At 35.1% G+C, this 15,125-nt stretch overlaps 1 protein-coding gene across 1 annotated transcript; it reads left to right on the top strand.

Annotated features, from left to right (window-relative positions):
• The first annotated feature begins 6,811 nt into the window (after window positions 1-6,811).
• Window positions 6,812-14,903, top strand: LOC114280572 (GTPase LSG1-2). The gene is made up of 7 exons (XM_028222955.2): window positions 6,812-7,372; window positions 8,310-8,411; window positions 8,493-8,579; window positions 10,235-10,328; window positions 12,270-12,326; window positions 13,311-13,390; window positions 13,481-14,903. Exons 1-7 carry the CDS (start codon window positions 7,149-7,151, stop codon window positions 14,607-14,609), a joined length of 1,773 nt encoding a protein of 590 aa, XP_028078756.2. The 5' UTR covers window positions 6,812-7,148; the 3' UTR covers window positions 14,610-14,903.
• The last annotated feature ends 222 nt before the right edge of the window (window positions 14,904-15,125 follow it).

Here is a 15,125-nt window from a genome sequence, read left to right as displayed (position 1 = left end):
TGTACCACGTATGATCTTATGCAAAATCTGAATATGAACATGAGTGTGTATCTAAATCTATTTTAGTTTTGAAGTCTGAATATGTTTTGATTTAAATACTGGATCCTAACTTGTGCTGGATATCATTCATAAAACCCTTTTACTCTGTTATTATTCACTGGGCTTCCGTTCACAGTTTATATTATGTATGTAGGTGAGCCGGCGAGTGATCAGGGCCAGAGTTGACGGCCTTCTGTTCTGTTTTTGTCAGCCAACCGTTGTGCCTCCCGAGGAGGTTCCTATCGAAGTCTCGTTATATGACTATTTTTGTATTCATGCTAGTCTCTGTGACTGTCTTATAAAGTCAGGTCTTGAGATGTGTACTTCTGTAAATACTTTGTAAATAGTGGTGTCCTTTGACTGGCATGTTTATGTATATATAAATAAGTTTTGAAATGTTCTGTCCCATGTACGTTATCATAGCTCATTGGACCTTGTCTATTTTGTATTATTGCTTCCGCAGTCCCTTATTATTTGCTAATCTGTTCAGAGGCCTTTAGTAATCCACGGATTACTAGCCGGTTACGGTGCTAAACTCACAGGGGCGGGTTTGGGTCGTGACACAAACGGAATGAAAGGTGACTAACCCCTCCATGTTTGAAGCTTCAAAACATGGTTTTTAGCCTTCTCAAGCCTTTGAAAATTAGTTTGAAAACCCAAAAAGTGAGAGTGAAAATGAGAAGGTTTGAGTTATGGATAAAGGTGTAGAGAGAGCACCCTTTTGGTAACTCTCCAAACCCAACTCCAACACTCCAAACAAGTCCAAAAGCAACCAAAACAACAAGAATGATGGTGTAGATGATAGAAATGAAAGTAAGAAAGAAGGACACAAGCTTATGCCTTTCAAGAAACAAACTTGTTCTTGGAGCTTCAACCTTGATTCCTATGTACTCTCTAGTTTGAATTACGCTTTCTCAAGATCAACCAAGGCCTTAGAATGATCAAACTAGGTTGTGTATGGTGTGTATAGTGTGTATAGTGGAGATGAACAAGCTAGGTTAGCTCAAAAGTTGCTTGCCAAGGAAGAATGAGGAAGAGAGGCTCTCTATGTGTATATATCTCTTCTTGATATTTTGTTCAACCTTCAAAACAATCCCAGAGCCTTCCTTTTATAGAATTCGAGCTCAGGAGGTGGCAAATATCTTCAAAAATGGACAGCTGGCTGCCTCCCGCCCAGAACAGTGTTTAATACCATTGAAGGCTGGCCGGCCATTCATAGCCATGGTCGGGCATCACCAATGCACGACCGGGCCTTGGTGGCCTCCCATGTTTTTTTTTGGTCCAAACTTAGCTCATGGAAGGAAAAAGGTCCAAAAATAAAGCTCACAAGTTCAAATAAAGTAAATGTTGAAGACTTGAAGTAATTTCGGGAGTCTGACTAATTCCGAATCATCGCGAATTCATAATTCAACTTTCATTATCGAGTGCATCGAATCAAGCGTCCGAGTCACACAAGCAGTCAAAAGTGGGGTGTGTACAGATATTCAATTTGATAATCCGACTCGATACATTTTTTTTTTAGCTACAATTTTATATAATTTGATTTTTTTTTTCAATTTGTGTTTTCTTCATTCAAAATTGGATCAGATTTTTACTAATCCAATATTAAATGGCTTCGGATTATGGGTGGTCACGGTTCGGATTTGAGCGGTTTACAAGGTCAGTTTGGACCCGCCCACACCTATGCGGTTTGGGAAAAAGTCAACCCGCAACTGCCCGTAGTGCGATTTGCGATTTGTGCAGATAGGGTTCACGGATGTGCGGGTGGTTTGCGGATTGGATTTTTTTCTTTAAAAAATTATTTTTAAGGCTTTTTTTTCCCCATTTTGTAAACATTTATTTTGGACCATTTTCTAAATTTATTCTAAAATGCTCCAACATTAATAATTAATGAATTAAAACTTGTAAAATTAAAAACACAACAAAATCAATTCCTAACACAAACAAATCATTCAAGATCCTAAATCAAATCATAAACTAACACAAACATATCTTTCAAAATCCTAAACTAGATCATCAATCTCATTCACTAGATACTTCCTACCCAACAATACAATTAAAATAAAATCATTCAAAATCCTAAATTTACTTAAAAGTAATTCTTAATAAATTTTACATTCATCCAAAATAAAATGCAATAAGAAAATTTTAAAAAATAAAAGTAATTCTTCATTAATTTTTACATTCTTCCAAAATAAAATGCAAAAAAAAAAAAAAACTGTTGTCAAACTTCTTTCAATTCAAATCCATAAAATAAAATAAATACATTTGCGAGATCTCAAACTCCATGAATCACATCTAACTTTCAAAAATTTCAATTCCATGCATTTGGTTGATGAACCCTGCACAAAAACAAACTGAAAAATATAAACTTTAATCTTCAATCATCACAATCTTCATAATTTCTTTGACAAAAAAAGTGTAAAAGAATAAAGTAATGAAAAGATAAACAAATGTCTATATATTGCATCTCAATATAGTAAGAAAATGTGTTGAGTGAGTATATAAAAAATTTACCAATGAGCAAATGGATTAGAGTTCAATTATAGCATCAACATTATAGGTTGAACATGAAAATGAGCTTGACTCCAAAGTACCTAATTAGGAGTTAACAAGAGAAGATCAGTAAAACTTACATTAGAAAATGAACAATACAATTAAAAATGAAGATAAATAAATTCTTATATTTCCCGAGTCATACTGCTTAAATTCCTACACATAACCCATCGCTTTTCAAAAAGAAATTGGAAGGTTTCTTCAAAGCCAATTTTGAGTACATACAAGAGCTTCAACCATAAAAGGCGAGAGTGAACTATGAAATGGGTCAAGAATACCCCCCCGTACTAAAAGCCGACTCCGATGCAACGGTAGAAATAGGCATGGCCAATACATCCCTTGCAAGTTGCAATAGCACTCTATATTTGGTTGCATCCACCTTCCAATAATCCAAAATCTCAAATGTTTGATTCCTTGCAAAATGTTCAACCTCGGACAAATATTGTTCCAATTCTAACTTAGATCCACTAGTGCATCGCCCCTCTAAATAGGAATTAATTTGGGAGTCAACTAAAGAATAGGGATTATCATCATCATCTTTCACCATATTCGCAACTCCACTCACACTTGGAAGTTTCTCATTTGAAGGATAAAGTGTGACATAATGGCTATACAAACGACTCTAACAACTCTTAACCTTGTCTATCATACCTTCCGCCTTCTTATTATCTCCAAGAAATAAATTTGAAAAGCAAAACTCCAAGTATGCAATTTTTTTGGTAGGATCAAAAACAACCACAACATACAATAACAAATTGATCTTACTTTCATCCCCCCAATGCTTGCTAAACTTTTGTTTCATAGTCTTTGCCATTGTGCAAAATTAATTGGTTAATTTTGCTTTCAATAACAAACATTTCGTTGTAAAAAGCATTGGAAGTAACAAAAAGAGACCCCGAAAACTTCTTAGTTGCAAGATAAAATAATTTTAGAAACCTCAAAAACAATCTATGTTTCTTCCAATCCAACTCATTCAGACTTCTCCTTATGCCACCATCAACATCCTTGAAATAACGTTTAAAATTGGAATCCACAAACTTCAAGCGGTTAAAAGTCTTCTCATACTTTTCGGTGGCCTCCAATATCAAATATGTAGAGTTCCACCTAGTTGGTATATCTAGGTATACAAGAGCTTTTGAATTAAGTTTGAGTGTGGCCGCACACTTAAAAGCATCATGCCTATGAGGAGAAGACCTCACATATCTCACCGCAAGTCTAATGTTAGCAATAGAATCGTCCATTTCTTTCAACCCATCACTCACAACGAGATTAAGAATATGTATACAACAGCGCATGTGAATAAACTCATGTTGCAAAATATTCTCCTTCTAATATTTGGTTATTGTTTTCAAATATTGAATGGTAAGATTATTAGACCTAACATTATCAACTGTTAAGGTGAATATGCTATCAATGTTCCACTCAATCAAACATGACTCAATTTTCTTACTCAATGTTTTTCCTTTGTGATCTTCAACTTGTTGAAAATTTATGATTCTTTTTTGAAGTTTCCAGTTATCATCAATGAAACGAGTAGTCAAACACATGTAACACAAATTCTGAATAGATGTCCAAGTGTCTGTAGTAAAGCAAATTCTACGACCCTTCATGGCCTTCTTTAACGTATCTCTTTCATTCTTGAATATTTAGGCACTTCTCTGGATATGACATGACGAGAGGGGATTTGTGTGAATTTGGATTGCATGGAATTACAAAATCTTCTAAACCCAACTCCCTCCACAAATCTAAATGACAACTCATCAATGACAACCATCTCCGCAAGAGACCTTTTACAAGCATCAAAAATTAAAAGTTGTTGCTACAAACTCAACACCTTCTTTATTTTGTTTCGGTTTAAGATTTAATGTTTGTTGACCATCTGTATCTCTATTTGGATATTCTTTACAATTAGATGTATGACTCCTCAAATTGCTAGTTGCATGAAGTCTAGAGTTAGCCAAATACTCTTTCTTGCAATGTTTGCATACGACTCTATGCTTTCCATCGGTCCCTATAATCTTATCAAAATGATCCCAAACTGTGGATGGTGCTCTCCCCCATCCACCCTTTCTTTTTCTCTTTGGGGGTCTAAGAGGCTTAGGTTCAGGTTCAGGTTCAGGTTTGGGTTCAGGTTCGGTTAAGGGAGGATTCATTTGAGAATAGAGGATTCCAGAGGTAAAAAAATTCACTGCGGGAGATTCAATAGTATCCTCTGTTCAAACTGTACTACAAATTAAATTCAGATTAAAAAAAATTCAAATTCAAATTTATCCAGAGTAAGTAACAGAGTAATTAATTCAGATTCAATTCAAATTCAAAAAAAAAAAAAAATTCAAATTCAATAACAGAGTAAGTAATTAATAGATTTGATTTCACCCACCGTATCACCCTCTAAATAAAATTCAATAATAGAAAACTCCCAAAAAAAAATAAAAAATCTAAACAAATTCAATTTCAGATTCAATTCATATTCAATAAAAGATTCAATTTCCATTTCTAAAATTTAATTAAAATTCAATAGCAGAATCTAAACAGATTCAATAACAGATTCAACTATATAAAGAAATAAAATAGCTAGTTTAAAAAATAAATAAATAAATAAACTCAAGATCTGTTGCTATAGAACTGATTGCATAACCAAAAAAAAAAAAATTCTACGACCAATTTCACCCAGCACATCACATTCTAAATAAAATTCAATAATAGAAAACTCCAGGGAAAAAAAATTAAAAAAAATCTAAACAGATTCAATTTCAAATTCAATTAAACAAAATCTAAACAGATTCAACTATATGAAGAAATAAAATAGCTAGTTTAAAAAATAAATAAACAATTAAACTCAAGATCTGTTGCTAACTTGCTATAGATTTGATAGTATAAAAAAATAAAAAAATAAAAATTCAGAGATCGTGGAGAGAGAGAGACAGATCTATTAGCCTAAAAAACAACATCAAAGATTAGAAGAGAGACAAAGACAGAGAGACGCTAACTTGAGAGTTGCCAGAGAGAGAGAGTCGATCTTGCAAAGGTTGATCGGTCGCTTTTTCTGGTCGCCACAAAGAGAGAGAGAGATGGAAGAACGAGAGAGAGTGAGATGAGAAGAGAGGCTACGCACAAAGAGAGACAGATTTGATTGCCTAAAAAAAAAACCAGAGATCATGGAGAGGGAGAAAGGGGGGAGAGAGACAGAGAGAGTTACTTGAGAATTGCCGAAGAGAGAGAGAGAGTGGATCTTGTGAAGGTTGATCGGTCGCTCACTTCGCTGGTTTTGGTCGCCACACAGAGACAGAGAGAGATGGAACAACAAGAGAGATGGGAAATGCAAGAACAAAAGAGAAAAAAAGAGTTGCGCAAATTATATTAGGATTAGGGTTTGGTTTGTTTGGTCAAAACAAAAATATTTAGGATAAATCATAGATGAGCGGTCTAGATTTTTTATATAAAAAAAAATTATATATTCTAAGTGTGGGCGGGTGCAGTTCAAACTCACAACCCAAAAACTTCTTATATTCTAAACCGCACCCTACCTTATTATGTGCCTGTTTGGCAGAGCTTAATTACAGCTTATTTCAGCTTTCAGTTTAATTTAAGCTATTTTGATGTGTTTAGTTTAGCTTATAGCTTATAACTTATAACTTTTTGGAAGTCAGAAATCAGCTTATTCTTTGAGTGGGGCAAGAGATGCTTTAAGAATAAGCCGGAAATCAGCTTAAGCTGAAAGTTATAAGCTATAAGCTGTTGAGGCATAAGCTATAAGCATTTTCCCACAGCTCTACCAAACAGGGCCTATATTTGCAAAACCGTCCATACGTGTGTGCGGTCGGATCAGGTAGAGCGGGTTATGAGGGTCAGATGACTCTATGCCTAGCCCTATTTCGGATTATGAGGTCAATTTATTTTATTTTATTTTATTTTTGGTAAATAGATTCAGATTTTTAGACCAGGTTGGATTCGAATTTGGATTAAATCTAATCGATTGAAAGCCCTAGTAAAGCAGAAGAACTCGTCAAACTGGGCTGGGTGAACTCAACGATTCGCATCACGTAAAATGAATGGGAACACTAATTAGTACTCCCACTAATGATGTGGCAGTAGGCCCCACTATGAATGATTTGATATTTTGACCTTACTGTTGTATTTTTTTTCTTTCTTTATTAAGTATCATGTCATTAATAGTCTTTTTAAAACTCTAAAATTAGTGATCTCTATCATTATTATTCACATCACAGTCCCAATTTTATTTCCCTACGGGAGTGATTGAAACCCTTTCCAATCGGCACTCCTAGCACCCCTGGTGGCTGATGAGAGTTGGAGAAGGGGAAAAAAAAAAAACACCTTAACTGGCCAATCAGAGAGGGGGTCGTGGGTGCCCCTCGCGGCGGTCCAAGTCATTTTCCATTTCCCTACCTCCTCTTTGCACCGTTCCATAATATAACCCTACCATATCAACCCCATCGAAGCTCTTCAGGAAGCACAGAAGAGAGAGAGAGAGAGAGAGAGAGAGAGCATTATTAGGGTTTGTAGAAGAAAGAAAGAAAGAAAGAAAGAAAGAGATGGGAAAGAATGAGAAAACGGGCCTAGGAAGGGCACTAGTGAAGCAGCACAACCAGATGGTCCAACAGTCGAAAGAGAAAGGTCGTTTCTACAGGCACCAGCAAAACAAGGTTCTTGAATCCATCACCGACGTCAACGACATCGACGCCGTCATCGAGCAGGCCGACGAGGCTGCTCGTCTCTTCTCCGTCGACAACCCTATCCCCAACCTCCTTGTCGATCCGTACGTTCAAGTTCATATCATATTGTTAATTTCTTTTTCCTTTTTTTTAATCGTATTATGCACTGTTCATTTTGAGAGTAGAGTTGCTGAGTCTAGTGTTATTGGGTGATATTGAGGGAAATGAGATTGCCTGTCATGTGCGTTTGTAATTTAATTTGATGGCTTGAAATTGTAGCATAATAACTGGTATCTTTATTTTGTTTCTTGCTATTTAGTCAGTCTCCTATTTCTCATTTTCAATCCTCATTATATTATATTTGTTAGTGTATTATTGTAAATTGAGACACCTTAATATTTTTGCAAACCTTGTTTCAGAGCTTTGTGTTCCTTACAATCCTTCTTCTTTTCCTCCTTATGGATTCACTATGTTTGGGAACCTAGGAGAGGAAAGAAAAGAAATGATTACTTAAGTTATGAGAGAAAAGAAAAGAAAAGAAAATATCATGATTTCTCTACTTTTTATTTGGTTAGATTTTATAAGAGAAAAGAAAAGAAACTATTTTATGTTGTATTACAAAAATAATCTTTTTATATTTTGTCAATCATTTTATTTCTTTTGTTTCTACAGGGACAAAATTGATATTATGAAAATATAAGAATCTTTTGATTTCTTTTCTCTCCCAATCTCTCCACTTTGGAAAAATTAAAAGTGAGGGTTATAAGATAAGTGAGTTTCTCTCTATTTCTCTTCACTTAAGTTATCCAAACAAGTAAGAGAAATACATATCTCTCCATTTATTTTCATTTCCCTCCAAATCACTCAATCCAAACATAATGGTTTTTGAGTCTGTCATGGACCTCATGATTTCTTATGTGTATTCTTCTTCTCCTTCTCTTTTATAGCCTTATCGAAATTTGTACTCTGTGTGTGTGGATGGGTGGTTTAGGGGTTTGTGGATTATTGTTTAATGTCTATGCCTTGATTGTATGGGAGCAGGGACTCTAGCTCTAGCATCAGTGACTTGACACCTAAGGAAAAGAGACTTCAACAAAAGAGAGAGGAGGCATTGCATGCTAGCAGTCTTCGTGTTCCACGCAGGTATATATTTTCTTATGTCTAAAGTATATTTGCCAAGCTTTTGTGGTGTGTGCTGATCATGACTTTTCTTCTTTTCTCCAGGCCACCATGGAATACGAAAATGTCCGTGGAAGAGCTTGATACCAATGAAAGACAAGCTTTTTTAGTTTGGCGTCGCAGCCTTGCAATGTGAGGTTTATGACTTGGAATTATGCACTGTCTCATTTAGGCACATAAGCAAGGATTTCAATTTTTCTGGAATAACTAATGATATATTTGTATATGTAAAAAATGGAATTAGTCTATATTTTTTATTTGCAGCAAAGAAATATCTACTATTTCTACCTGTCACGTGTTTCATTTTGAAGTTGAAAACACATACACAACTTTAATTCATCAAGACAAGTAGTGTTTGGAAACTGGGAAGACCAGCAAAATAGAAGAACAAAATGAATTACTCTTTTTAAAAGGATGCCAATAAATTGAAACATGTTGACATTCAAGATGCGCTTTAGGAGGTTTTTTTATTGCTTCAATCCATCATCTGTTAACCTTTCATCATCTGGGACAACATTGTCATTAAACAATTCATCATTTGATAGGACAACATTACATAGGTTGAATAGTTTTTGTGTTAAGAAATTCCAGGCTATTTAACTAGATCAATTGGTGCTACCCACTAAAGAAATGCTAAAATCATAGAACTAATGTCCCTCTAAATTTCTTGTTGGGCCTGTGTTAATATCTAGGCAGAATTGTAATTTTTAGTTACAACGGAAGAATTAAAAATGGAAGAATTGATTCCAATGGAAGAATTGAAGGATTGTGCAGTATTACCTACATTACACGGACTTGTCAGTTTTGGCGAAGACACGGGTATGGGTATGGAATCCGGCTGGGATACGGCATGGAAGAAGTGGACACAGCATACGAAAGTAAGAAGAAAGATGGCACACCTGCCATTAGGGCTACGAAAATGGAGATTAGGGCTTCGATCCTACAATTAGGGTTTCGATCTTCTTCTCTCGATTTGTCTTCTTCTCCTGCTCTCACTGTCGATCAATCTCTCCGTCTCTCTCTTCTCTCACTCTCGATTGTCTTCGTCTCTCTCTTCTCTTGGTTTCAATCGACTTTTTGTTTTCTTCTCTCATTGATCGACTTCGTCTCTCTTCTCTCGATTTCAATCGACTTTCTATTTTCTTCTCTCACTGATCGACTTCGCGTCTCTCTCTCTCTTTCTCTCTCTTCTTTTTAATATTATTTATCATATATATAATATAATTTATCATTTATATATATATCATAAATAATATAATTTATTTTATGCCTAATATAATTTTTATTTATTTATTTTTTTTAACAGAATCTATTATTTCTTAACTTTTTTTTAACTCATCTTCATGTAATAAATATATTTAAAAAATAACTATTTAACGTATCCCTGTATCTATATCCAAATTTGGGTCCATATCCATGTATACTCAATTTTTTATTTTGAAGTGTCTAACCCCTAGATATGCACCCACACCCGATACCCACACCCAAGTCAGTGTAACGTAGAGTGTTACCCAGTTTCCTATTACACAAAATTTAAGCATGTAATCAGGGTTCTCGTGGAGTGAGTGCCCTCTCCAATTGTGAGTCTTGACTCCACACGTTAAACAAGAACTTGTGTGTTTTTATTCCCTACCATTATACAGTAACAACATGGCTTTTCAAATCAGTTGCTTTTTATTTTCATGCATAAGATTTTTGTTCTTAATCTAATTTCCTGTATTGCTCTCGTTTTTTTTTTTTTGAATATGCTTATACATTATATTCATATAGTTTCATTATTTTTGCAGACTTGAGGAGAATCAGAGGCTTGTTCTTACCCCATTTGAGAAGAACCTAGATATATGGAGACAACTTTGGCGGGTTGTTGAACGTAGTGATCTGGTATTGTCAATGTCTTTACAAAATTGTAATATTTCTGCTTAGAGTGTTCTTTCATGGAGCTGCATGTCTCCTATCTGTGGCAGTTGAAGAGATGAAATAAAAAACGATAGAACTAATATTGACTACTAACCCTTAGAGGAAAAGTGCAATCTGGATGCACAGTTTGTTATCTGACTAAATCGCAGCCATCTGTGGATGGATGAGCAAAACTTAGATGTGAAGTATTGCTAAACTTTTTACGAAAAACTTATAGTGGAAGGGAACCTAAAACAGATTTCATTTTGTTTGTATATCACTGTATTGTCCGCTTTTTCAAATTTCAGCGAATTTCAACTTTTCTAAAACTGTACATTGAATCTCAATTTGTTTTAATTTGTTCTGTAACTCATTGGTGTGGGCATCGTTATCTCACTGAGAATATAAATGAAATGTTACAGTACAAATCTCATGGGTTATATCAAGTAACAAAAATTGTGACCGAATAGTAGGTTAATAAAAAAAAGCAACCAAGATATTACCCATGCATTTTTAGATATCCATTGGTTGAGAAGTCTGGTTGGTTCAACTTCTTAGTCTCCCCCGCTAGATAACTATAAAGTAACTACCCTGAATTGCAGAGGCAACTAGTTAGTCATTCCTAAGAGTATATAAAGGATTTCCACTTACTATTTCTTCTTATTCTACTGTATTTAGAATTTCAAGGCCCATTTTTTAAATGACAAGAGAATATATATTTTTCTAAACAATTTGATTAGATTCTTGAAACGATTTTCGATTTGACAACTATGCAATTTTATTTGATTAATCTTATTGGTTGATATTTTTACTTGGTTTTGGTGCAGATGTCTTGGAGTCTGTATTTGAGATCTCATTTTTTTCTTTTGTTATTTCATTTCTCTCTTTCTTTTCTTTTTCTTTTTATGATTGTATCATGGTTGTGTCCCCTCGTCACATTGTCTAATACAACTGTCTTGTAACTAAAAAAAAAAAATCTCCTAAGCAAGCTTAATTAATCATATTTTTTTATTGTTAATAAGTAAATTATTTGATCATAGATGATAGTAGAATATAATGTCATTTTTTTTAAGATGCTAGAATAGTACGGAGCTCTTTTTGATTATTTATTATATACTCTTTAACTCAATTTACTTTTGAAACACGTTGATAGTATTGGTACTATTTTAATATGTTTGATCATTATATCCTATACTTCGCACTAGTTTAACAACTAGTTGTAAATTGTAATAGTAAATCCATCACTACCATCAACATACTACCATAATTATAGTAATAGAAGAACCATCGTCCCACCAAGAACAAAAAAAAAAATATACTATTTCCCATGTGGTTTGACAAATATTCCCAAAACTGTTATTTTACAAGGTCCTCTAACTAATATCATTTTAATGCAAGTGATGATCCTTGGTGGTGTTTGATGGCATGTGATAAATTTCTTCAGGCTGTTATTTATCTGTGGCATGGATTTCAAGTACTCTTGCATTTTCAATCCTCCATTTTGCTTTTTGCTCTCTCCAAAGCATCGTCTTTTACTTGTTGCAATAACCCATTTAAGTATTTTTCTCCACTGGCAATGTAACTTATCTTATGAAAATCCGATTCCTGTAGAAAATAACATATGATGCCAGATTTTGTTGACCTGGAATCATATACTTGAAAGATATTTACAGTTTTAATTAGCCATTTATACCTCTTTCGCCTGATCATGTTTGTTGCCATATGTCAACGTTGAAGTCGTGCTTCGTGTTTTGCTTACCCAAAAAGATAATACATAAGTTTGTTTTGCTCGCCTACATTCTTTCATTTTTCTTCTCTTTTTCCTTTTCTTTTTCTTTTCTCAGTTACAATAAATTAAAGGTTAGTATTTTATTTTACTTTATGTGGTTGATGTTATGTAAATGCTGAACCTTGCTATCTCTCCAGCTTGTGATGGTGGTTGATGCAAGGGACCCACTTTTCTACCGTTGCCCTGATCTCGAGGTAAGGAACTTTCTTTTAGTTGCTTAATGGCGAGGTAAAATAACATGATATAATCAGGAAATGATTATTGCAAATCTCTTATTAGAGAATTGGAGGATATGACTATGATAACATTGTAGAAAATCTCATGTGACAATAAATTAGTTCAAACCTTTGAAACTTTAAAATGTTAATGCTATTGTTTGATGTACGATTATGTAGTTGTGGCGTGCACTTTTTTATCATTTATATCGGTCCCATGATGCCTCAATTGCTTCTATGGTATTATCTCATTCTTCTCCAATTCATTGGAATTTTCATTTCTTCTGAAATCTTAATGATCGTGAGGCTATTGCACTTGCTTCTTTAATATCCATTCTTGAGTGTGTTTCTTGGTTAATCAAATTGGTGATAAATTCGTGTGGTCTGTTCATTCCTCTAGTGTTTTTTCTTGTGAAACCATTGATAATCTGGATGTTCCAATCTTTGCCCCTTATGAGTTGTTTTGGAAAGCAAATGTGACACTAAAGGTTAAAGTATCTGTTTGGACTTTGACTCATAAGAAAATACTAATGACATGATTCAAAGGAAACCAAATTGTTAATTACATGTGTAAGGGGAAGAGGAAAGTAGTGATATTTTATTTTTGCATTTATTTGGTGGCTTTTGGACCTTTGGTAGATAGAGGGTATTTTGTATGGCGGAGATGAAATGGGTGATTCATGTTTATTTTTTTGTATTGACTTTAGGGGTTTCGGTTCTAGTTTTAAAGGCCGGGTTCTTTGGTGCTGTGTAGTTTGTGCATTTATGTGGGTGATTTGCTAGAAAGGAACTCAAGAGTGTTTTGAAGGCAAATTGGTAGACATAAGAGACTCATGGGATAAAATTTGCTACTTTTTGCCTTTTGGGGAATTAAAAGCCAGTGCAATGAAATGAAATTTTGCTTCTTGCTTATATGATGATAAGTAATCAAAAAGCCTTTTTCATAAATTGATTTTGCTGCAGGAATATGCACGAGAAGTTGATGAGCACAAAAAGACATTGCTTCTTATTAACAAGGCAGATCTTTTACCGTTTTCTGTCAGGTTAGTATCTCAATCATAAATGTCTCTGCTGCTACTTACCTTAAACTATGTTTTTCGGTATTTTGAAAGCATTTCTTCACACTATTGCAGAGTCGAATGGGCAAAATATTTTCGCCTTCATGGGATTCTTTTTGTATTCTGGTCAGCCAAGGCCGTTTCTGCTGCTCTTGAAGGAAAACAACTTAGATTTCCAGTGGACATCCAGAATAGCTTGCAAGAATCAGATGATGCTGATACAAAAATATATGGCAGGGAGGAGCTTTTGGCCCGTTTACAGTCCGAAGCAGAGGAGATAGCCATGACAAGGAGGAAAACACATTCCAGCCGTGCCCATTGTGAAAATGTTGCAGGAAACACAGCATCTAAAAGTGTGATGGTGGGTTTCGTGGGGTACCCAAATGTTGGGAAAAGCTCAACAATCAATGCTTTGGTTGGTGAGAAGCGGACAGGTGTTACATCAACTCCAGGAAAGACAAAGCATTTTCAGACACTCATAATATCTGATGAACTAACACTATGTGACTGCCCTGGATTGGTCTTTCCATCCTTTACAAGCTCAAGATATCAGATGATTGCTTCTGGCGTTTTACCGATTGATCGAATGACTGAGCACAGGGAGGCTGTGCAGGTTGTGGCAAATCGAGTTCCTAGGCACGTAATTGAGGATGTCTATAGAATCACTCTACCAAAACCCAAATCATATGAGTCACAATCTCGACCCCCTTTGGCATCAGAACTTTTGAGAGCATATTGTGCCTCTCGAGGCTATGTTGCATCAAGTGGACTGCCAGACGAAACTAAAGCTGCCCGCCAAATTTTGAAGGATTACATTGATGGGAAGCTGCCTCACTTTGAAATGCCCCCAGGAATGTCAAATGATGAAGCTGGCCTGGAGGTTGCAGATGCACCAAGCTCATCTGAGATGCATGAATCAGATTCATCTGATACTGAAAACCCTCCAAGCAGTGAAGATGAAGAAAGCACGCCCAATTTAGAGCATGTATTGAATGATTTGAATTCATTTGACATGGCTAATGGATTAGGTTCTGGGAAGGTCCCTGCTAAGAAAAAGCGTGAAAATGCATCTCATAAACAGCACAGGAAGCCTCAGAGGAAAAAAGACCGGTCATGGAGGGTCGGGGGTGAGGATGGTGATGGAATGCCAGTAGTAAGAGTATTCCAGAAGCCAGCGAATACGGGTCCTCTCAAAGTTGAATAGGTCCTCTTGTAGCTCATTGTGGCTGCCACTTTTTTATTTGCTGATCACCACTATGGTTGCCTCTTGCCTATAGTTTTTAAGTTTATGTCTCTTAGTGAATGCAATCATTTTATTTGTTTTCTTCTTGTTGCCAAATTATTGAATGATGTGAACTTGATAATGATTAGGAGTTTTGTATTGTAATATCATCATATTGTTGTCTGACTATAGAGAATCTGAAACCTCTGTACATATTGCAGAGATAATGCACATGCCTTCCAATCTTAGAAATCAATGAAATGGACCTTATCTGAATATTAGTAGAGAATCTGAAATTAGTTTGCCTTGTGTAAATTATTGCCGTTGTTGCAAGTGAATGATTTGTAACTTGGACAACATTTTTTTTCACTGGAGTAGTGTAGAATGCATTGGATCTATTGCTACTGATTGTTTTAGTATAGTTGGAAGTCGAAGTTTTTTATTTTATTTTATTTTTTACCGGATGATGGTAAAAACTTTAAATGCGGGAGGGGCTTG

The sequence above is a fragment of the Camellia sinensis genome, unplaced genomic scaffold, assembly GCF_055761805.1.
Source record: "Camellia sinensis isolate YWXY unplaced genomic scaffold, ASM5576180v1 Unanchor1, whole genome shotgun sequence".
Lineage (NCBI taxonomy): Eukaryota > Viridiplantae > Streptophyta > Magnoliopsida > Ericales > Theaceae > Camellia > Camellia sinensis.
The sequence above is the reverse complement of the archived record's forward strand: the minus strand, read 5'-3'. Positions and strand labels throughout refer to the sequence as shown.

Excerpts from the sequence above, each read along its gene's own strand:
- LOC114280572 (XM_028222955.2), top strand. The coding sequence starts at position 7,149 with ATGGGAAAGAATGAGAAAACGGGCCTAGGAAGGGCACTAGTGAAGCAG. Across the intron at positions 10,329-12,269 it reads TTGTTGAACGTAGTGATCTG|CTTGTGATGGTGGTTGATGC; the intron begins GTATTGTCAATG and ends CTATCTCTCCAG. Across the intron at positions 13,391-13,480 it reads CTTTTACCGTTTTCTGTCAG|AGTCGAATGGGCAAAATATT; the intron begins GTTAGTATCTCA and ends ACACTATTGCAG.